Consider the following 23,088-nt stretch of genomic DNA (forward strand, 5'->3'; position numbering starts at 1 on the left):
TACGGAGAGGGGAGGAGAAAGGTGGAGCCAATGTGGATAATTTACTGGTTATTTAATTTCCAGATAATTAATTACTATAAATAAAAAATTTGGCTAGAAAACAGATAAAACTTATCTAACTGTTTATTGGTCACGTACAGTAGTTAGGTGGTAATAGTAAAAATGATGATAGATTTACCATCACCATTACGGGTGTGTTCAGATTCCAAAACTTTTTTTTTTGCCAAAAACGTCACATCAAATGTTTGGATATATGTATGGAGCATTAAATGTGGACGAAAAAACCAATTACATAGTTTGCATGTAAATTGCGAGACGAATCTTTTGAGCCTAATTACGCCATGATTTGACAATATGATGTTACAGTAAACATTTGCTAATAATAAATTAATTAGGCTTAATAGATTCGTCTCGCAGTTTACAAGTGAAATATTTAATTTATTTTATTATTAGTTTGATGTATACTTTAAAATTTTTACGTCTAGACAACTAAACACGGCCTACTTACCATAGACATCGTTGGAATGTCTGCAAGAACACCACGCCTGTAAGAATTAGGTTTTGCCAGCATCAATTCAGTAGGTCCCTCCTCAACAGCTTCCCTGCACCCAAACACCCAGCTCACGGCAGCCCTCCCAAAACAGCAGCAACAGTGTGAGTAGCTCACACCGATTGGGAGAGCCGAGTCCACACCGAAAAATGGGAGAGCAAGTTCACGGGATGATGTGATGTCGACACTGGCCATCCACCGTCCTCTCTTTCTCCATGCCAACCTCGTCGTTGCTCCCTCTCCAGTGCACCATTGCACTACGCCGAGGAACCACAGTGAGAGTAGTCCACGCCGAAAGAAAGAGCCAAGTCCACAACGGAAAAGGGAAAAATCAATTCACAAGCTTAGACCTTATTTACATCCAAAATTTTTTTACCAAAAACATCACACCAAATATTTAGACACATATATACATAGAGTATTAAATATGGAAAAAAATTAATAACACAGTTTGCATATAAATTGCGAGACGAATCTTTTAGCCTAATTGCGCTATAATTTGACAATGTGGTGCTACAGTAAACATTTACTAATGACAGATTAATTAGGTTTGATAAATTCATCTCAAGATAGAATCTATAATTTATTTTATTATTAGTCTACATTTAATACTTTAAATATGTGTCCGTATACTTTAAAAATTTTACACCCCAAGAATTAAACACGGGCTTAGCCGCCTTACTCTGTGTCGATGTCGACACCTGGGTCCCACCGCCACCGTCCAGCACATCCCTGCCTCCCTGTCCGAGAAAGTGATAAGACGGTACTGAGAGTTACTGACTACGGGGGTGTTTGATCCAGAAACTATCCGATTGCATGTTTGACACTAATTTAAAGTATTAAATATAGACTATTTATTAAACTAATTATATAAATGAGAGCTAATATGTAAGATAAATATTTTTAAGCCTAATTGATCTATAGTTAGAGAATGTTTACTATAGCATCACAAAGGCTAATCATGGATTAATTAGGCTCAATAGATTCGTCTCACGAATTAGTCTATAATTATGGAATAGGCTTTATTATTAGTTTGCGTTTAATATTTTCAATTAGTGGTATCTAAACATCCAATGTGTTATGGATTAAAATATTTTAGCCCAATCCAAACTCCCCCCTTATCACTCGTTTGGCGGTAATAATAAAAATGATGATGGATTTACCCATCACCACTACGTACCATAGACATCGTTGGATCAGACCCTGTTTAGATAGGACTAAAACTTTTAAGGCACTATCACATCAAATGTTTAGACACTAATTATATATATTAAACATAGACTATTAATAAAACCCATCTATAATCTTGGACTAATTCACGAGACGAATCTATTGAGCCTAATTCATCCATGATTAGCCTATGTGATGCTATAGTAAACATTCTCTAATTATAGATTAATTAGGCTTAAAATATTTATCTCGTAAATTAGCTTTTATTTATGTAATTAGTTTTATAAGTAGTCTATATTTAATACTCTAAATTAGTATCTAAATATAACGACTAAAGTTAAGTCCCTGAATCCAAACACCACCTGAGTCCGACCCCGTTGATTTTGGAGGCAAAGGTATAACTTCATCGTACCCATTTGTTTATAATTGGCCTGTGTATCCTAGCTTTATCGTACATTCATTACTTTTAATTTTGTCACGTAGTATATCACTCGTTTTCCTGTTGGGAGATAGGGATGAGGGATCAATCAGAGGGGCCCGCCCCTACAGGCAGTGGGAAATTTTAGCACAATGATCTTACAACAGGGGCTGTGTTTAGTTCCTTTCAAAGTTAAAATTTGTTAAAATTGGTACGATATGAATAAAAATTTGTGTGTGTATAACAGGTTGATGTGATGAAAAAGTTGAAAGTTTGGATCTAAAGTTTGAATCTAAACACAGCCAGGGTGTGTCCAGAAAACATATACTCACTCCGTATTATAAATAGTAATACCTTCATCCCAATTTAAGTGCAGTTGTGGGTTTTCGTGTTCAATGTTTGACCGTCCATTTTATTTAAAAAATTTTTAAAAATTTTAAAAAATAGTCACACATAAAATACTATTTATATTTTATCATCTAATAACAACAAAAATAGACCGGTCTAAAAAAATAACAACAAAAATACTAATAATAAAAAAAATTTAAATAAGACGGACGGTCAAACGTTAGAGATAAATAGTGTAAAACTACACTCTTTCTGAGACGAGGTAGTAGCAAATTACCCATATGTTGCAACAGGAAGCATTAAATTTGTTAATTGATGTGATGTGTATTGTTTCCTTCACAAGAAAGTTTTCACTTAAATAAAAAATGAACAGTAATAAGTGCGAGATCGAGGGGCAATGCGATAAAATAGGCTGATGAGAAGGTTGAGCAATCAGGTAATTTTACTATCCTTGAAAAAGTACCTCGAGGCAGCACACTTTAAAATTTGCTACCTTCAGGTACTAAGTATTTCGAGGCATCAAAAATTTAGCGTAAAATTTATGTACCTCGAGGAATACTCTTTCAAATACTATAAAATTTCACTGAGTAAATGGTTCGTTACTCTCGTTGCTCGGTGAAATCAATGCAAACAATAACATTCGGAAGAATCAAGTCCTGCTTTAGCTATGGAAAAAGTACGAATTGCCTGTGAACTATCGCAGTCGATCGAATACCCCCTAAACTCGAAAAGCAAACATTGCTCACAGTGAACTTTCAATACAGGACAGATTACTCCCCTCAACTGAATCCAAAGCGGTTTTATCCTACGTGGCATACACATGGCAATCTAGTCAACATTTTCTTTTATAATAATGGTGGGACCCACATGTCATACCTTCTCTTCCCCTCTCCCTCTCTCTCCTCTCTCTCTTTCTCTAGTGGGCGCGACCACGCAAGGCGTGCACAGCGGCGCGCGGGGGTGGGCGGTGGGTGGCAATGCAAGACGTAGAGGCGGAGGTCGAAACTAGGTGGCGAGCAGCAGTTTGCGCAGCTAGGTGGCTCCGGCCGGCAGCAAGCAGCGGTGGGCACAACGGCTGGGAAGGGGTAACCGGTCGGTGGGCTCTAGACAGCGGTGGAAGCAGCATGGAGGGGGCGCAGCTGGGTAGCTCCAATTGACGACGAGCGGTGGCAGGTGGGCTTAGACAAGGCGAAATCCAATGAGGCTGGCTCCAGTGAGGCGGGCGTCATCCACTTTCACCCTTCTTCCTCTCTTTCCCCGGAGGCGATGCGAACATCGGCGAGGCGAGCCTCACCATCGTCATAGTCGCCCCTCTACTAGCCACGCTTGTCACTGCTCGCCACTGAACGAAGTATCCTGACACCGGTGTTGGCCGGAGGCGTCAGCGAGGCTTCACCAGCACCACCTCCACATCCACCCCATCCACTCCTTCCTAGCCTTCTTCCCCTCCGCCTCAGCTGCGACTGTGGCAACCGACATCTCGCCTCTACATCCCATCAATGCCAGCCGCGCCCGTCCCTGTCACGCCCTCCACCGACCGGAGACACCCAGCCGTGCACGCCACCGCTCGCCACCCAGCTCCGACCTTCGTCTTTGCGTCTCGCGCTGCAACCCACCGCCCAACCCCTCATGACACCGTGCACACCTTTCATGGTTGCGCCCGCGAGACAGAGAAGAAGAGGAAGAGGGAAAAAGAATGTATGACATGGGGTCCCACCATTATTTTAAAGAAAATGCTGACTGGATTGCCACACATACGCCATTAGGATAAAAGTGCTCTAGATTCGGTCGGGGGAGGGGGGTAATTCGTCCGGCACAGAAAGTTCAAGTGAGTGATATCTGATTTTCGGGTTAGGGGGTAATTTGGTCGACCGCGTTAGTTCGGGGGTAATCCATACTTTTTCCTTTAGTTACTATACATTAGTAACCTGCAAATAAATATATATTAATCCTCAACAAACCATTTCATGTAAACAATAGCAAGTTCTACACAAATAGAAAATGATTGTTTATTATGCGGCTGTGGCAACCGACATCCTGCCTCCACGTCCCATCCATGCCGGCAGCAATAACCACTGAATAATACCTACTCCCTCCGTCCCAAAAAAAAGACAAACCCTGGTTTCCGTGTCCAACGTTTGACCGTCCGTCTTATTTAAAATAATTATGAAAAAAATTAAAAATATAAGTCACGCATAAAGTATTAATCATGTTTTATCATCTAACAACAATGAAAATACTAATTATAAAAAATTTTCATATAAGACGGACAGTCAAACGTTGGCACAGAAACCCGCGGTTTGCCTTTTTTTGGGACGGAGGGAGTATTTTATGAGTAAGCTAATTTTGAAATGGGTATGGATAAAATTGGTATGGGTTACCCGTACCCTCCCCAGGGGCAGCCCTAGCTGGCAGCATCTTTACAAAGTCAAATGGAGTAAAAAGGTTTAGGATTTGCCTTACATTTTCAATTTGGTGTGCAGCAATATAGCAAATCCTATTTACAAATTTGATGTCAAAACTCCAAACAACACACATAAAAACATCTCTGGCCTATATCCCTTCATTTGATGATTTGGTACAAATTCACCATGACTTCTCGTTCCCTTGCAGTCCGGGGCGGGCACATTCCACAGAACATGATAGCAGTATATCATCCTTTCTGCGGAGTTTTACAGTACATACAAGTAGAACAACCGGGCCAGAGCGCACTTAATAATAGGATGAAATTCAGATTGAGAATACTCACCACATACCTCACAATCAGGGATATCATCAGCATATATACCTCACAAGGGCCGTTTAATTTCTTCTCCATATCTATCAATTTTAAGAGTGGGATTGTTGGGATGGATGTCAGCTGCATGCTCCAATGCCGCCTGTGCTTCCTCCACGTCTGCATCACAGGCATCTCGGCAGCAGATTACAACAATGATTCTCTTTAGCGAACTAGGGAGGTTCTCCAAGCCAAGCTTGTCGAAACCAAGCATGTTTGCATCTTTTAGGAACCGCACATGGACATCAGTCTCAAAGGTTTCAAGGCTTGGCATGAAAGAAGATTTTATCTCACCGCCACTGCAGTCGCAGCAACTCAGATCAAACCGGACTGATGAGCCAACAATCTTGAAGAATTTCAACTTCTGGAAGTAGCCACCATTGCCAGTATGCTTAATGCTAACTAGATTTGTGTAACGCGAGTACAATTTTAGGCAATATAGTTCTGGCAACATCCCAAGAGTTTCCATGTCCTTCTCCTGGACAACCTGCACTGTCACATTTATAAAGGAGAGGTATGGAAGCGACGACGAGTTAATCCAAAAAGGCAGTCTAGAAAACTCAATGCATTCCAAACACAACCGCTTGAGGTGCCGTGTGGAGATGAATCCTATTCTAGTCCATGTGATGTTCATCCCCCATGATGTACCCAGAATTTCCAAATAACGTATCTTGTGCAGATTTTCTATAGACTCTAGCAAATCTTTCTCCATGCTATCGTCCAATACATCAATCTGAGTCTGGAGCACCCTTAGTTCTCTCAGCCTGCCCAACGCCTTCACAAACTGTCTCATATCATTGAAGTTGTTATTGTCGGCAGGCCTTATGCACAGCTCTTGCAGGGACGTCAGATTCCCGATCAGATCAGCCGGAATCCTTGTACCATGATCAACATATAGGCATAACAGCTGTGTCAGCAGACCCACAGATTCTGGCAACTCCAGTATAAATGTTTCCCGCAGATCCAATGTCTGGAGAAATATCAGATCTCCCACTTCCTTGGGGAGCTCTGTAATTCCGGCATTGACTAGCCCCAGGTACCTCAAGTGATATAAACCCCTGAAATGCCAGAATATAACATTGTCCTTACAATATTCTAGAGCTAATACACGTAACACTCGAAAGTGTGAGGATTCCAAACTAATACCGGCACAACGATTCGCCAAAAAGGACCTCACTTGCTCCATGCCCATGTTAGCCAGCTGAATACGGTTTTGCTCTTTAATATTTATACTCTGCAGGGCTAACCTGCGAGCATTGCTCGGCGGGAGTTCCACTTGCTCATGGCTGTCCACTAGGGTAACAAAATTTTCTTCCTTGGACAATGAACAGATCAAATCAAGCATCATATCATGGACACGGCAACCATATACATACCCTTCACCATAGCGAGCCTTTGACTGATGCCCTTGGTACTGTGTCTCCACTGGCTGAATCATGTTTCTATTTATTAGCGCATTGAAACACCCCTCTCCGAGCTCAAATAACCCTACCCCTGCTGCTTCTTCGTCATGAACAAAACCTTCAGCTATCCATTTCCATATCAGAAGGTTTTTCTCGATCACAACATCTTCGGAGAATATGTTTAGATACAAAAAGCAAGCCTTTAGATGAGAAGGCAGATCATAGTAGCTAAAAGACAATATCGTTCTAGTATTCTCTACAACGCTATTTCCTCCATGCCCAAAACCAATGGAATTGTACACCTCGGACCAATCCTCCTCTGGTTTGTTTGCCAACAAACGAGCTATTGTGATTATAGATAATGGCACACCATCGCATTTGTTCAAAATTTTTTCACATGCCACAGCTGATGGTCTAGCAAGACATTTGCCTTCAGCATTCGCTATTGTTGCGTACAACAATTTTTCAGAGTCATCATGAGAAAGTGGCTCCATTTTGTAAACATAACAACCCACATGTGTGGCAACTTCGGAAATACGAGTAGTTACGACTACTCTACTTCCATAATTACTATCTTGTAGTGCACATCTGATTAATTCCCATGATTTCTTATCCCATATGTCATCGATAATAACAATGCACCTGTACATCGCAACCATAGAATAGGAGCCATAGGTTAGTAGTTAAAACTAGTGAAATAACATAAGAAATACTAGTGAAGAACATATAAAAGCAAGAAGATGTCAACCATAAGGAATTGTCAACCATCAACAAGAAGACCATGAGAGTTCCCCTTAAATGATGGAATAAGAAGTAATGATTAGTATTGCATTTGCCCCATAGAATTAGCCAAATGTGGTTCTGCAATCTGGCAATTATGCATAATACTTGTGTTTCAATTTAGGGATCCAATTGGATTGTATATTAGTGTGTTATATATTGAAATGGTATATATATATATATATATATATATATATATATATATATATATATATATATATATATATATATATATATATATATGATATTTACACAAAGACTGTTAAGGCTCCACTTTAAATAAAATTACAAATTTAAGACATGCATGCACTGGCAAATTCATTAAAAACTTGAGCAGATGATGAATTTCTAGTAAAATATACTTCACATTCAAAAACTTTTGTTGTGCAAACATGTTACCAATGTGGTAGTTTTTCACTAATCAATGTGGTAATTTCTTGCTAGCCCTTATAAAGTGAATGTGGTGTGTCCTTTCAACCTTGCTTTAGAGGGTTTATTTAATACTCCAACATGTTTCAAGTGTGTTATTCATTCCATATCCATACAGTTTTACTTTGTGTGGACACGTATGCATTTAGTATAGCATTTAGCAATAATAAGCAGAGTTATCCTAGTCATTTTCAAATTTCAACACCTCCTTGGTCTATGTGCAAGATGAACTATAAAGCATAAATTAGGAAGGAGGAAGCATACAATATTTTTGGCAAAGGGTTATCTATGGAATTTTGGAAACCATACTTGGAGGGTGTAGAATACTCTACAAATGCACATAGCACTAGGTAGGATGAATAGGTGACACAAAGAACGCATTCTAAAGCTACGGAAACTAACAAAATCACCAATCTTTGCAACCAGCATTCGATGGGTGAATAATATATTTCCACACCTCTTTTTCTCGACTAGATCCTTGATTTCATCGATGAGCTGCCTTTCATTCAATTTCATTATAATTGAATGCTTATACTTTTGCTTGTCAAGATCAATCAGAATGTCCCTTAAAACTTTTTTCATGTCAGGATTCTGACCGACCGGAACAAAAGCCCCACAATCAAAATCTGGTTTAAGCTTGTCATAGACTACTTTGGCAAGGGTGGTCTTTCCTAGTCCTCCAAATCCCACAATTGAGATGATCTTCTTCTTATCAGATAGATGAATATCATCCCTAGGCGATAGCATGTTTATGATCCTGTCCATTGGTCCGTCAACGCCAGTAAGCTCTGTTGACCTTTTGTATAGAGCCTGAAGGCGAGGATCAATGCTCACTGGACCTGCAGGTTTGGTGACAAAGCTGTCGACTCTGTACCTGGCACGCCTAGTTGACACCTCCTGGAGCTTCTCATTGATACTTTGTATCGCGCCAGCAATCTCGCGGCGATCCTTGGCTTTCTTGAACAGTTTGCTCATCTTCTTGCGGAGGCGCCTGAGCACCCATGGGTCATCGGACTCATGATTGTCATTGAAACGCACCAAGAACATGTCAACAATGTCCTCCATGTCATAGGACAGCTCCCTGACATCGCGTGCCCAGAGCTTGACCAGCTCATCAAGCTGGTCCAGTGGCACCGCGCCAACCTTTCGGAGGACAGCGTGCACGCTCTCCAGTTCCCGGGAGAGAGACTTGATCTTCTCTCTCAAGCCCCTCTGCAGGTCATACTCGTCTTTGAGAAGCTCACCCAGCTTGGGGAGCAGACTGCCCATCACCCCTGTAACCAGCTCCATGCTTGAGAGTTGAGAACAAGCTATGCGCAGCAGCAGCAGCTTTGAACTGATGGATAGTGCTAATCTGCCCCAGTGCTTAGCTTCTGTGGGTGGCACCTTAATTTGTCAAATCCTTCACCTTCTCCTTCATCAGAAAAAAGAACATAATGAGGTTCCAAGAGTAACTTTTTTTTACTTTTATTTAACTCGACTTTTTTTAAGAAATTTTCAACTCACGCAGTAACAAGAAGCTTGCTGCTTCCTTTCAAAAAAAAAAAAGAAAAGAACATCTTGCTCGATTTTATCTTAATTACCAACCAAAAAGCTGAAACTTTTAGGTCAAGTATCTAAGAACTCCCAAGTCCCAAGTAGAAAATCGGTCCACCTTCCTATGCATGCAGTGAGAAAACATTCAGTTCAAAGCTGATCAGAACATCCTATGGGAGACAAATTTCAGAAATTCCTGACTTTCCAACTACAGATCCAAAACTTTGATCAGGAAATCACTTGAAATTTTAATTCGAAGGCCTACCTTTCGCCTAGGTGATCCGTAGTTAGCACGATACGACGAGGTCGTTGAGGCAATCTTTTTTTTCTTCTTGTGAATGAGATTTGAGAAGACGGAACCAAGTAAAGAGATGCTAGCCGGATTCATCTCCTCCTGGTTCTCTGCTCAGTGCTTGCAACCACCTCATGTGTCTAGTCATACCCCTCATTTTCAATGTCACAACTTGGACAAAAACTATGGAAACGTCTAGAAGCTCTCAGAGTTTCTTTTCAAAACCTCACCTACTCTTTTGTGGCAAACCTCAAAAGAGGGCAGGAAGCTTCTGCTTTCATTAATATGAAGAGAGTTGACCTAGTTTAGGAGGAAAACCAGGTCAAAAACCTTATAACTGCGCAATTAATTGGGGAAAACCAACTCACATGGAGAAGCAAAGAACTAAAAGTTGCGGCAACACAAGTACACAACTACTGAGGCCCGTACAAAGACATCGTTGCCATGCTCAAACGAGCAGCTCAACTTCCTGTGGACGGTTCGTTAGACACATAAAAACCTCATCTATAACTAAGATGTAGTATTATATACAGTCATTTAATATATTTATATATAAAAGGTACTACCTCCATCCTAAATTTAGAAGTTGGAGTTATATCAACGGAGGGAGTAGATATAAAGTTTAATGATTTATGGACCCATTTAGTAGAGCTCCAACTCCTGAATTTAATTTTAGGAGTTGGGGTCTGAAATGAATTTAAACTCAGCTTCATTTTTCTAGTTCATTTTGTGAGAGCGTTTCACTCCCATTTTAGGTAGAGCTGAAATTGAACTGGAGCCGTGCCAAACAGGCCGTAACACCTATTGATAGTATTTTCTTTGCTACCTACTTCTAATCATATTAATTTTTTGACACCACCAAATCTCACTGAATTTTATTTTGGTAAGATAACAAACCGAACATGTTAAATATAAAACCTCACTCACAAGGCCCAAACTAGGCACTAACATAGTAGATCACTTTTCCCACTTAGTGACATAGCAAATCTCCCAGCTGTTATAATATAAAACCCCACAACTTCCAATTAGGGATTAAAAAGTAACTTTCAAAAATTCCAAATATTCCCAGCTAAAGATCCCAAATTTCATCAAACGAATCATTTGAAATGCTAACTCAAGAGGCCCAGCAGCTACCTTCTGTCAAAGGGATTCATCATTCGTCGCTAACCAATGGTCCGTAGCCGGAGCGGCTCCGGCGATTGAGCGGCGGCGGCGCATCGGAAATTGCTCCGGCGACGGCAACTCGATGCGGCAATGCGGGCGGTACGAGGCTAGGAGCTCCTGCGTGGTACTTGGAGTTGGAGGAGTGGAACAGTGGAGGAGGAGATTGGGGGCCACTGAGAATAGCAGGCGAAGAGAGAGTGAGGAGGGAGAAGAAGAATAAGGTGTGGTTTGTGCACTGGGAGAAGAAACAAAGTGTTTTACCATCCCCTCGACTGCTCAAGAAACAAAGTGTTTTACCATTACTGTTTTTTTAGGGATGTTTTACCATTACTACAGTCATAAACAGTGAAGATTACTGTTTAGTTACTTTATTGGAATTACTGTAGCGATGGGTCTCGTGCATCCAAACTTGATCCGACAACTATAAGTAGCTGCTGTTGTGTGCGTGTGGTGTTCTGCTGTGTGAGGGTGGAATGAGTTCGTGTGTATGCTTTGTTGCACCCTTTAAAAAAACAGCTGTAAAGCTGTGTTTAGTTTCACCATAAAATTAGGAGTTTAAAAAAATTAAAACGATGGGACAGACAAGTTGAAAGTTTGTGCGTGGAGGAAAGTTTGATGTGACGAAAAAGTTGAAAGTTCGAAGAAAAAAAAGTTAAAATCTATACCGGACCTAAGTAGCTAATGGCATGGATCGCTGTAGTGGTCTGCCATTCCACATACGATCCCACAGCAATAGCTGCTAGACTGCTGCTATTTCTCTGCAAGCGTTTTTGGCAGCTGGATTTTTTTTGTAATTTTATAGTGTACAATATATTTTTTTTCTAAAATATATGTAATCTCTCTAGGTTGTTTATACTATATCTATCTCTATTATTATAAAAATTGAAGATATTTTTATCGGATTTTTGGTATGTCATCTGTGTTTGAATCGGTTTTAATTTCGTTGTCTGTAACAAAGAAAAAAAAAGCCCGACTAAAAAAGGTAAAAAAAATCCGTAAAAAAGGAAAATAAAAGCCCGACTCAAAAAGGTAAAAAAAATCAGACTCAAAATGCGATAAAGAAAAGCCGTCAGTAAAAAAAAAACTTCCCGTCGAAAAAATTTCGTCCGACTCCCCAGAAAAAGAAAATCTCACCAGTAAAAAATCAAGAAAAGTCCGTTTGGTTTATTTGGCACCGTTATTTTCTCCCATTTTTTTTCACGTGAAAGTGTTTTTTCGCACGCGCTAAGGCTCTTGGTTTTTCCGTTTGGTTTTCTTAATCCGATTTGTTCACCCCGCGTCTCTCGGGCGCTTTTGGTTTTTTCCGTAGGTTTTTTGTCGCCGGTTTTTCTCCTGTGCGTTTTTGGTTTTTATCATCCGATGTTATAATCCGATCTGTTGACCGCACGTCTCCCGAGTTGAACCCTGGCGCCGTGCTGCCGCCATACCTATCGTGTGTTTTCTCCTCCAATTTAATTGAAAAAAATTAACAGTTGCCAATGATGACGGCGATCTTCCCTGGTCATTTTTATCCTGAGTTTTACGTTCTGATTTTGGAAAAAGGGATGATCGAGAAAGAATCGGCTGGATTTGATAGAGGAGATTTGTTCCGGCAACCGAATGAGCACGGGACTATCTTCAGAAGGGAGCTTATTTTTAACTTCGCAGGGTTCATATAAGCATAATTCGGCCCTTCCAAACACTACTGGAGAACTGATTTTTACTGAGTTGGCCGAATACCACAATAGCCCCGGTTCCAAAAAGAACCGGGACTAAAAATTATTTTTAGCCTCGGTTGAAAAGCCCACGGTCTTTTTACACCAACCGAGACTAAAGATCATTTTTAGTCCCAATTGAAAAGGTGTCTGCCCTTCTACTCTTTTTATTCCCGATTGAAAACACCAACCAGGACTAAAAATCGACATAGTATATAATCCCTCGCACTTATCCTCCAACCACCTCTTCCCTTGTCCTCCTCCTCTCTTTTCTTATCCTCTCCATTTCCGCTCTATTCTCATCCTTATCCACCTCTTCCTCGAGCGAGCCGGCCCTTTTCTCTCTATTCTCATCCTTATCCACCCCTTCCTTCTCGCTTCCTTCTCGAGCGAGCCAGGCGGGCTCTGTCGGCTTGCGGCAGCTGAGGGAGGCGCCGCGGGCAGCGGCGCGGCAGGCGGCGGCCATCGTGGAGGGGCGCGGCGGGGGGCCACAGCGGCCGCCGAGCGGCAGGCAGCCGGGTGCACGCAGAGGGTCGAGCGAGCGCACACAAGATGTTTCTCTCTTTTTTTTCCTTTTTCCCCTCTTAATTTGTGGATGATTTTTTTTTTTGACTATATATATTGTGGATGATAATTTTGTTGTTTCGAATGATTTGGGATGTTGGGAGATGATCCGTGGATGAGTTCAGTTGAAAAACAAGTGCAAATAGCTAAAAACAATAATCCACAAGTAAATAAAAAAAGAAAAAATACATGTACTCCTGATTGGTAACTAAAGATAGCGATCTTTAGTCCCGGTTGGTGTTACCAACTGTACACCAACCGGGAGTAGAGATGCATCTTTACTTCCGGGTATTTAAACCTCCTTCTCCCGGTTTACAACCCGAGACTACAAGGGTTACGAACCGGGAGAGAAGAGGCATTCTCCAATAGTGAAACGTAAGTGGCGCGTAGAGCTACACAAGAACAAACCCAGTCCTGAAGAAACCACCCAGGAATAACCAGTAACATTCATCGCAAACTGCAAGCAAACATTAACATCGACAAGAAGACCACATTTTACCTGGATCCAGCGGCCAAAACTTAATCCAACCAAAAGCATTATCGTGATATAACAGGTATACATAGACCACGGTTTACTTATGGTCAGGTTAAAGAATCCAGAAGAAAAAAAAACGAGTAATTATGCAAGATACCGGTACAATTTCCTGTCTGTCTTGTCCCTCTCCAAGAACTCGCGCTCAATCAGAGACTCGACTCTCTTCTTGATCACCACAGGGTTCGGCATGAAACGAGGCTGCAGCTGCTTCGTCACCTCTGTCACTATGCTGTTGTGATCCAGCACTCTCCTCGACTTCATGATCCTCACGATGGCCGCCTCAATCTGAGGCTTCCTGTCCTCCTCGACTCTCTGCCGGGTCTCCATCTTCTCTGGCTCAGACTCCTTCTGTGTCGCCACCGTGCCGATCTTCACCTTGAACAGCTTGCTGGTGAACTTATCGTTGACGTAGAAGTTGTCATCGTCGGAGATGTCCCTGCTCATAGGTTCCTTACGCAGAACGTTCTTGCCCTTCACAAGCGCGAGAGACTGAAGGCAGCGCTTCAGGTCCGCGGATGGTATCGCTGTAGTCTGCTCGATATCACGGTAAGACAAACAGTCCGCCGAGTTGAACAACATGAGAACACACATCTGGTAGGTCGACACGTTTAGCTCGTGCTTGCTGCCATTTCCAAACACTGTTTTGATGTCTGCAGTACCCATGTTTGTTTGCCATGTCAGTCTCCTGCCATTGTGGGTACCAAGGTAGAAACCCCGAAACATCTCGGACACGCCAAGAATCTCAGGAGGAAGGTTGCAGGTGTTACATGGTTGTGTTGGCCAAGACCCAGTGGTGAGTATCTGGACAGATATAGTAGGGGCATCCCCCAAATCAGGAGTACCAGCGTAAAATCGCTGGGTGGTATCATGAGAGGTCTTCAAATCATTGAACATGCCTTCCAATTTTGAAGTGAACTGATATCCACATTCTGTCTTGAGCTTCACAAGCATACTTCTCTCAGAATCGTCAGAAGCAGCCTTCCCAGAAAGAAGGCGCTTCGCCAAGTGTTGCTTGTAGTATTTCTCGAACAAATCTTTTTCTTGCAAGTACCTAAACAGCATCATCACTTTGTCCAGGACAGTCTCAACATCCTCCTCATTGGCCTCTTTCATTCCTTTACGCAGTTTGTCATCAACATACAGCGAGATGAACTCAGGGCATCTATTGTTTAAGTTAATGAAGTGCTCAAAGGAGGAATTCAGAGCATTTTGGAAACTCTTGTCATTGCTAAAGGAAGTGGTAACAATACTGTCATACTTATCCTTCTCATTTAGAAGCCTCTGGACAAAATCAACAGGGTCCTTCAGCCTCTCAGGATCCATTACCATATCCTTCCCGGTTTCTTTAACATGTGAATTCATCACAGATTTAATTGTCGAGTGACCATCAGGAACACGTTGAAACAAGCTGTACATCATGGTCAGGTCTTCATACTTGTCCTCCACAAGCATATTAACAAGACCTGAGTTCTCCATAAGAATCAACCTCTGCATGTGATTCGCAAGCATTTCCTTCACCACAACAGCAGTTATTTTCTCGTCTGTTTTGGCATCCATGTACTGTGAAACACGCTCCGCTTCTTCATCAAGCCGCTGCTGAGCCTTCTTAAGATATTCACCACAGGAACAACACTCTATGAATTTTTGTGACTCGCCACTATAAAAACTAGCAGACACCTCAAGGAATGGCCTTTCAAAATCATCCTGATAAACAGAAGAACCTAGATCCATCAACATTTTAGTTGTACTCCTCATCAAGGATCTGTTTATCACCTCACCCGTTCTCTCTCTATGTATGAGATCAAGAAGAGTGTCAAGCAACCTTCCATGGATCTTGGGTGACCGAACAATAGTATCTCTCCAAAGATCCAATCCAAGATCAAATACAGGTGTCTTTTTATTGGTGGGAATAAAAACCCTGTCCATATACATCAGGATATCTCTGATCATTTGCAAAGCCTTGTTATGGTCATCCCATTTCCTCTGTAGTTCTACCAAGAACAAACCACCTTGAGCAGCCTCAATCGATACACGCATTTCTTGCAGGTGATCTTCCATATTTTCTGTCAGTTTGTCATAGAGCTTTGGCCCATGTTTGTGAAGTACCAGATTATATGCAGTCCTGCCAGAATATAAGGACAATATTATGTTCTAATACGTAAGAAGGCTATTGATTCCAAACAAGTAATAATAATACTGTGTCATGAAAGGCTAGTAGCTCAGACATGATAGCATGAAAGTCTAATAATACTAACGAAGGTATTTCCAGAACCCAAAAAAACAATTCAGATATCACAATAACACATCGCTTAAGGGCAAGCAAACAGGGCAGTTGACCTTTGCTTCTCTCTTAAAATTCTATTTATTTCACTTTTTTTAAGAGTATACAAGGATGAAAGGGACATAACAACAACTACAGAGTTCCATTGAACAAGTTCGTACTGCAGTAATCCAGTTTCAGTACGACAGAAGCACTATCTACAGACTACATGAATAGTAAAAGATCATGCTTTGTAATTGTAGAAATAGAGTTCTTATGTAAGGAAAATAACAGTTTTCCACCGAAAAAACAACGATGTAAAGAAGAAAGACGAAAGCATTTTGAGACACTGTTTAGCTAATCTTGTTTCAAGGGGATAAGAATTTGTTTTTTTGGATACGCAAACAAATGCATAACATAGAGCACGCAAACTATCAAGTGATGAGAATTGATCTGACATGAATTTCCCTAGAGGTAATAGGCAGCGAGCATCAATTAATTACATGTTAGCTGTTTCATAGTTCTTCACAAATTAAATCTTGTAGAATCGATGGTATTTTCCTTCTCCACTTTCTCAAACACCCCTTACATGTGGTTTGCAACATCCAAATTGCTTGATAGCATGGCCATCAAAAAAGGTGCCAGAAAATGCAACAGCACTACAACATGACTTAAAAATCCGTTGCACTTAAATTTATGGGAGCAAAAGCATAACGAACCAAGAGACCCATCAATGAACCGACATACGCAATCTCCCAAACTTTTAAACCAACTTAAAAGTATTTAATGCTCTACAAATTAAGCAGTTAACTGCATACGATTTCCATCTGGCTGACAAAGCTCCCTACCAATCATAATGGCGTGTTACGTCTACAGCGATAACCAACAAGCGAGCATCAATTATTATAGTAAGGTTCAAATCCCACATAACAGATCATGAATCTAGGAGCTGTCCTAAACTCCATCTGCAATATACAACCCTAACAAACAAAAATTCTAATTCCTTTTTTAATGAACTATGTCCAAATACTCGCATCACATATCGACATCTCCGCATTGTTGTAACCGCAAAACTAAATCAAATCAAATCAAATCAAGCCTCTTCGTTTTCTTTCTGGCCCTGTACAACACTGACAGGGAGAAGCGCTATGGGATGGGGGATGGGGGGATGGGAAACCTGTAGAGCTCCTCGAAGGAAAGGCCGCTGGCGTTGTGGTTGTAGATCTCGCGGATGGCGTCGTCGAGCTTCCTCCACGCCTTCTCGAAGAACCTCGGGTCGGTCTCCACCTTGTGCCGGAACGGCTCGATCCTCGATGGCTTCTTCCTGGAACTCATCTCCCGCCGCCCGCCGGTGATCCGGCGAGGCCCCCCGCCTGCTGCTGCGGATTCAGGCCGCGAGCGCTAGGGTTTCGTATCTCGCGGGAGATGTGGGGGGAGGAGGAAGAGAGAGAGAAGGGGGAGGAGGAGATGTTTCTCGAGGATTTTTGTGAAATTCGTTTTGTTTGTGTTTTTAAGCGAAGATGAGAAGATGAGGGAGAGCTTGAGATGGATTCCAGCTTGGGCAGTTGGGGATGGAGATGGAGTCCGGTTTGGTTTGGGGGAACATCTGATTATTTTTTTGAGGATTCCGGTTCGAATTTGTTTTTTTTAATAACCACGGTACAATTGCAGATACCCATAACACGACCCTACCATTGAAGTCACCACGGACGGCTCGTTATCGACGATTATATCGTCTACCACTGAAAAAATAAATAGTTATCAATGCGAGCATCCGTATCAAATAATTTGAACCGGGGTGAGCTGGTTCCACCACAAGAAACCTAATCAGTTGAGCTATGCTTATATTTCGTAGGTTGAAATTCTAATTGAGTTCCATCACTAATTGGAATTTGCATCCAGTACATATTTATGATTGCGTTTATGACGACACATATCTACGTATTAAAATATGTATATTAATTCGAAATACCTATTAAAAAATTGTGTAATGTTTACATTGATAGAGGTCTATTATTTGAATTTAAATATTGTTAAAATTATGTTTATATTATTTCTTTGTATTTGAAGGGAGAGCATGTATCAATCTGAACTACCTATCTCTCGTGCAATTAACTATAACAAAAATCAAGAGATTGGTAGAAAAAGGTGTAGTACCACCAGATCTACAAGTATGCTTGAGGTTTTATAAACTCGAAATGAACTCATATTATTTTTATATGTTGTTTATATATTAAAGTATTGTAGTCTAAATATAAGAAATTAGAACGATGATATATTTCGACGCACTAGCTAAAATGGTTGGATATGTGTGTGCATATTTTAAGTACGACAGCTTAAATTTGAACGTGTTCATAGGATAAATTGGTGAGTTTGGTGCCAAGTCAAAGAAGTCATCATACATGATTTCTTTTATATATCGTATTCCATGTTAACCGAGCAGACACAATCAATTGTGTGGAGCAATAAGTCCTCCATGTAGTTTTTGGGAATGGACTAGAAAGATAATAATGCAATTTTCACGTAAAAAGTGATTCCTTTAAAAGATCTTTAGTTTCCACGTGTGCCTGTATCCAACACCTATTTTATTATTATAGTATCGTCTACTCCACATATAAATTTACAACTATTCATTATACTATTATATAGATATCTTCTATTCCATATACAAATATATAGCTCTTCATTACTATAGAAATCGTATGCTCCATACACAAATATAAAGGACAAGTGATAGTATCGTTATCAATATCCTTGTATTTAACAACAAAAATAGATTATTCAATCTTACTTCTCTCACTCAGTTACTAACTTTTACAAAGTTGTAATTATTGAACTGCTGCTAATGTTATAAATCAATGATCATACAGAGTCGTGTACTCGTGTAAAAAGACACCTGACTTTGTCTCAAGCTTAAAAATTTGAAGTTGTAGCCCACATGTTCATCTATATCTCCTTGAAAAAAATAATTCAGCAATATTATTCCTTATAGACAACAACAATATAAGTTTCACATATAAACAACAATATAAATTTTATAGGTCTATAAGTACTTATCAATTTCTCCCTCGTCAATTCGTCAATCATATTTCTACTAACCTAAGGTCCTATTTGATTCAGCTTAGAATTATTATAATCTAGATTATTAGAAATAAGCTGAAACAAACATACAGCTATTTGATTCAGCTTATAATTATTATAATCTAGATTATTAGAAATAAGTTGAAACAAACAGATAGCTTATTATGATAGATTATTATAATTTATAAGTAAGATTACTATAATATAGTAATCCACTCTAAAGATGTTTATTTTAGATTATTGGGTAACTACCAGCTAACAAACAGCTTATAAGTGGGCACATCCTCTTTCCATCCCCTACTTCTGTAGCACGCATCGCGTTTACACGTAGGTAGCCGTCGGATCCAATATTTTATCCCTAATCTTCTTATAGCCTGTATATTCTACATATGTATCTGACCACAAACATTTGTTTTGCACGAAACGTGGCATTAAGAAATGAAGATTTTTTTCTCTCTGGAAAGTCCCAGTAAACAGGACCGACGACGATTAACGCTGGACCCTGAAGAAGAAGGAAGACGTGCCATCGTCGTCACACGCGTACGGCGTACCGGCACCTTCGATGGCGGCCACCAAGCCCCCGAGCTGCTCCACCCGCCTCAGATCTCCGGCCACCACCGCCGCCTGCTTCCTCCCGGCGTCCCTCCTTCTCTTCCTCCTCCTCCTCCTCCTCCGCCGCCCTCCCATGGGCTCCTTCCCTCCCACAATCCCAGGTATAACACTCAATCAATCTCACATCACCTCCCTTTTTTCTTTTCCCAATTCGTCATCTTCTTGCCCCTTCGATTCTACCTCTTGTCGATTTTTGTTTGAGTCAAACAAGTTTGTTCTTTTATTTGTGGATTTTTTTTTGATCTGTTATGTTTTTTTTTTGTTTCACTTTCAGGTGGCTCCGTGTCGTCGCGGCGGGCGGAGCTGTACGGGAGGATGGCGAGGGACCTCGACGAGCGCGGCGCGGCGTTCTTGGACGGCGGCGAGACGTCGCAGTCGCTCACGCTGTCGGAGCTCTTCGACACCAGGGACGGCGCCGTCGTGCCCAGGCTCAAGGTTATTTTCTGCAAAATAGCTATAGTTATTTGCTCTCCACTGTAGTGATTGGCATCGCTGAAATGTCACAATCTTTTCTTCTTTTTTTTTTTCTTGTCAGGCTGCCAACCCGCCGGTGCGCGCGAATGTGCTCTACCTGGATCCTGAGTTTGCTTCCGTGATATCGTATGTATTGAAGTTTTATCCGCGCTCCTGTTGTGTGAATTGAATTGTTGCTGAAATCGATTTTAATTTAGCTGTAGTAGCAGGACAGAGCTGGTAGTGTAGTTTTCTTGTTATGTTTTGGGAAGTGAGGACAGAATATTGGTGTATTGATTATTCTTGTGATTGCAGGAAGGCTGTGAAGGAAGTGTTTCTTCCTTATTTTAATCAAGGTGAGGTTTTGCTTACTAGCTCTGCAACATAATATTATTGAATTACATGAGTGACTGCAGTCGTCCTAATCTATGTTCAGTGTATTCAGTTAAAATATCCGCTGGTATTACTCATGTGTCTAAAGAAGAACTATCGGTTCAATTGCTTGCTGCTATAGATTGCTTGGTTAATCTTTCGTATCTAAAGCTGCATCTTTGCTGAAGAACTTGACCATTTCTGTTGCTTCTTCGTTTATCTGAAAGACTGTAACCCAAAGCTGTGCTTTTTAAAAGCCTGAATTTATACCCTTGCTGAATTGTCCAATATTAAAGAAAGCTTGATCATGCATTTGTGATGTGAAGCTGTTCTGTTTCTGAATTGCCTGCTTTTTCTTGATTTCTCGGTTTCTTAACACTTGAAACTGTGCTTGGATTATCATGGTGAGGTTTTATATAGCTTGGTTGATCTCTTTTGCCAGCTATCTGGTTCCAAAATATGAGCATCTACCACTTCAGTATGTTTCACACATCGCATCACCTGGAACCAATTGTAGCAACTGAAGATGAGGTAAAAGCATACCCTGGCTGAGTATGATGTTCATGAAAATGCAATACAAGTTTTTACTGATGTATCTGTGTGTAATACTGTTGAGATTGAAGCTGAAGTGGATGCTGTAAAAAGAGTCACCGACGATGTTTGTCCACTTAAAATTATCTTGGATCAAGTGGTTTTGACATCAACTGGAGTGCTTCTTGGCCTGTGGCAGGTGTGGGCCTTTAAAAACACCTTATTCTATTGTACGCTAATTTCAGCGAACATCCTCTAGTATGCAGAGTTTCAGACTGAACTGGTATTTTTCCTTTTTGCTGTTTTTAGGTTGAATCTGGTACTGATCCCGCTGATATCCGCTCAAGATTGAGAGAAGCTCTTCCTCGTGCACCCCAAAAGCAGCTTGTAAGAGCAACTCAAATAAATTATTTGAAATTTCACTTTCTGGACCAAATAGAGAATTCATTTCTGCACTGAATTTAATGTTCAGAGTCTAGGAAGTTCGAAATTCAGGACCTACTGGCTACTGCAGAATACAATTATTGATTGCTGGTTGTTATTGACCTATCCTACATTTTCTATGAATCTGTTAGTAAGGTGTTCTTTTTCACTTTTGGCAGTATGATCCTGTTATGCTTCACACCTCTTTGGCACGTATTCTGGGACATCCAAAGCTCCCACAAGAGGTAGCCCGCATGGAAATCTGAGTTCTAATTTGTTACTTTTAATATTAATTTCCCTTTTAGACACTAGAAAGTTGTCTTCTCTTTTCATTCAAACTGTTGCCTATCTTGTGCAAGATGCCCATAAAAAGCAGATATAATATCTTGCTGCATTATGCATTACAGTGGATATAATACTTTGAGTTTCAACTGATTATCAACCACTTCAAGAATATTTTGTTTACTGAAAACATACATGGCCAACTACTTTCCAAAAAGCAAGGCAGCCATAAGCTGATGTTTAAACTCAAACAAGATTTATACTTATTGTAAACATGTTTTCTGCATTTACACTTGTTTGGTATCTCAAAAATTGTCTGCTACTCTAGTGTATTATGTTCTTTGTTTTTTAATTATTCATTCTATCTCATGTGGCATTGCTTGGTATGCTTGCTATTCTTTGTTGTAGGGTAATGCACAGTCTCTTGATCATGTCAAGTTCTTCCATGACCTGGTTGCACAGGTTAATTCAAAAATCCGTGGCTTCCAGGTAAGAGTTCCTGATTTGTTTACCAAGCACTATATTTGCAACTACCTTTATGCATGAACTAAATATGTATATGTCAACCGCTATTCAGGCCACGGTAAAAGAGCTATGGTTTGTAGAAGAGTATGATGTACTTGCGCTGGCATTGAACGGAAAGATGAAGGTACGGAGGCTCCAATTCGGTTGCAAAGAAGGTCAAGGCAATGGAAAAATATAGAGAGAATTACCGACGGGAACAGTGCAATATACTTGGAGCACCCAAGGGTAATGTTGTTTGAATGGCTCACCTAAAACATCATCCACGCCGTCATTTGATCTGCCGAGCTATACAATAGATGTGTTGGGCGACTGGGAATGCGACAAAGTGATGACAGATTGCAACACATACTTGTGCAGAAAATCGTATGCAACCATATGTATGTAATTTCTTTCGCTGTGAAGGTATGCCACATTGTGTTGTACCTGTGATGTTCTCTAATTTTTTGTGTCTATTTATGCTCCATTTTCTAGCATATGGAGACAGTGTACCAATAGAAACTCCAAAATTTGCTGTACATTTTTAGGGGAAGAAAGGCCATTCAGGAAGACGAGTCTTCACTTTATATACAGATGTTATTCTTCAGGTGTAGGGATACACAAATTTCTCCATACCATTGGGACCTACTACCACGAATTACAGCCTCTTAGGATTTGAACTTTTAGTTGAGATTATGCATTCTCAAATGCAGCATTCACAAAATCTTGAATACGTAAATCCGTGTCAACCTGGACTCACAATGGTAGTTAAAAAACGAACTTTCACAATTGTTGGATCTCAAAAACAACATGACGCCCATGATCTCAATCAGGTTAACAAGACTTCATATGAGAACTGAACTTCTCCTTTGTCTGCGAAATTCCTACATTTCAATGTAGCATCGTAGACATCG

General features: G+C 40.6%; 3 protein-coding genes across 7 annotated transcripts; 1 reads left to right on the forward strand and 2 right to left on the reverse strand.

Annotated features, from left to right (window-relative positions):
• Positions 1–4,762: 4,762 nt before the first annotated feature.
• Positions 4,763–11,082, reverse strand: LOC127782820 (disease resistance protein PIK6-NP-like). 5 transcript variants are annotated; one of them, XM_052310090.1, is made up of 5 exons: positions 10,837–11,082; positions 9,676–10,002; positions 9,381–9,528; positions 8,332–9,288; positions 4,763–7,307 (listed from the first exon to the last, which is right to left on the reverse strand). In XM_052310090.1, the coding sequence occupies exons 4-5, from the start codon at positions 9,162–9,164 to the stop codon at positions 5,276–5,278; spliced, it is 2,865 nt and encodes a 954-aa protein (XP_052166050.1). In that variant the 5' UTR covers positions 9,165–9,288; positions 9,381–9,528; positions 9,676–10,002; positions 10,837–11,082; the 3' UTR covers positions 4,763–5,275. The 5 variants fall into 5 exon arrangements, with proteins under 5 accessions (XP_052166050.1, XP_052166051.1, XP_052166049.1 ...); XM_052310091.1 differs by having other exon boundaries at positions 9,462–9,532; XM_052310089.1 differs by having other exon boundaries at positions 9,381–9,532.
• Positions 11,083–13,602: 2,520 nt separating this feature from the next.
• On the reverse strand, positions 13,603–17,504 carry LOC127782481 (cullin-3A-like). Its single transcript, XM_052309682.1, has 2 exons — positions 17,097–17,504; positions 13,603–15,781 (listed from the first exon to the last, which is right to left on the reverse strand). The coding sequence occupies exons 1-2, from the start codon at positions 17,252–17,254 to the stop codon at positions 13,744–13,746; spliced, it is 2,196 nt and encodes a 731-aa protein (XP_052165642.1). The 5' UTR covers positions 17,255–17,504; the 3' UTR covers positions 13,603–13,743.
• A 1,971-nt stretch (positions 17,505–19,475) lies between these two features.
• On the forward strand, positions 19,476–22,761 carry LOC127782358 (uncharacterized). Its single transcript, XM_052309530.1, has 10 exons — positions 19,476–19,713; positions 19,887–20,047; positions 20,148–20,212; positions 20,381–20,421; positions 20,880–20,968; positions 21,054–21,167; positions 21,278–21,355; positions 21,571–21,636; positions 22,082–22,162; positions 22,251–22,761. Exons 1-10 carry the CDS (start codon positions 19,563–19,565, stop codon positions 22,374–22,376), a joined length of 972 nt encoding a protein of 323 aa, XP_052165490.1. The 5' UTR covers positions 19,476–19,562; the 3' UTR covers positions 22,377–22,761.
• The last annotated feature ends 327 nt before the right edge of the window (positions 22,762–23,088 follow it).

The sequence above is a fragment of the Oryza glaberrima genome, chromosome 8 (genome assembly GCF_000147395.1).
Source record: "Oryza glaberrima chromosome 8, OglaRS2, whole genome shotgun sequence".
NCBI lineage: Eukaryota > Viridiplantae > Streptophyta > Magnoliopsida > Poales > Poaceae > Oryza > Oryza glaberrima.

What these genes read in the sequence shown, in the direction of transcription:
- LOC127782481 (XM_052309682.1), bottom strand. Translation starts at nt 17,254, where the DNA reads ATGAGTTCCAGGAAGAAGCCATCGAGGATCGAGCCGTTCCGGCACAAG. An exon ending in TCCTTCGAGGAGCTCTACAG is followed by an intron (nt 15,782 to 17,096) that starts GTTTCCCATCCC and finishes ATATTCTGGCAG; the next exon opens with GACTGCATATAATCTGGTAC.
- LOC127782358 (XM_052309530.1), top strand. Translation starts at nt 19,563, where the DNA reads ATGGCGGCCACCAAGCCCCCGAGCTGCTCCACCCGCCTCAGATCTCCG. An exon ending in GAGTTTGCTTCCGTGATATC is followed by an intron (nt 20,213 to 20,380) that starts GTATGTATTGAA and finishes TTGTGATTGCAG; the next exon opens with GAAGGCTGTGAAGGAAGTGT. An exon ending in CAAAAATCCGTGGCTTCCAG is followed by an intron (nt 22,163 to 22,250) that starts GTAAGAGTTCCT and finishes ACCGCTATTCAG; the next exon opens with GCCACGGTAAAAGAGCTATG.
- LOC127782820 (XM_052310092.1), bottom strand. Translation starts at nt 9,164, where the DNA reads ATGGAGCTGGTTACAGGGGTGATGGGCAGTCTGCTCCCCAAGCTGGGT. An exon ending in GATCTAGTCGAGAAAAAGAG is followed by an intron (nt 7,308 to 8,331) that starts GTGTGGAAATAT and finishes TGCGATGTACAG; the next exon opens with GTGCATTGTTATTATCGATG.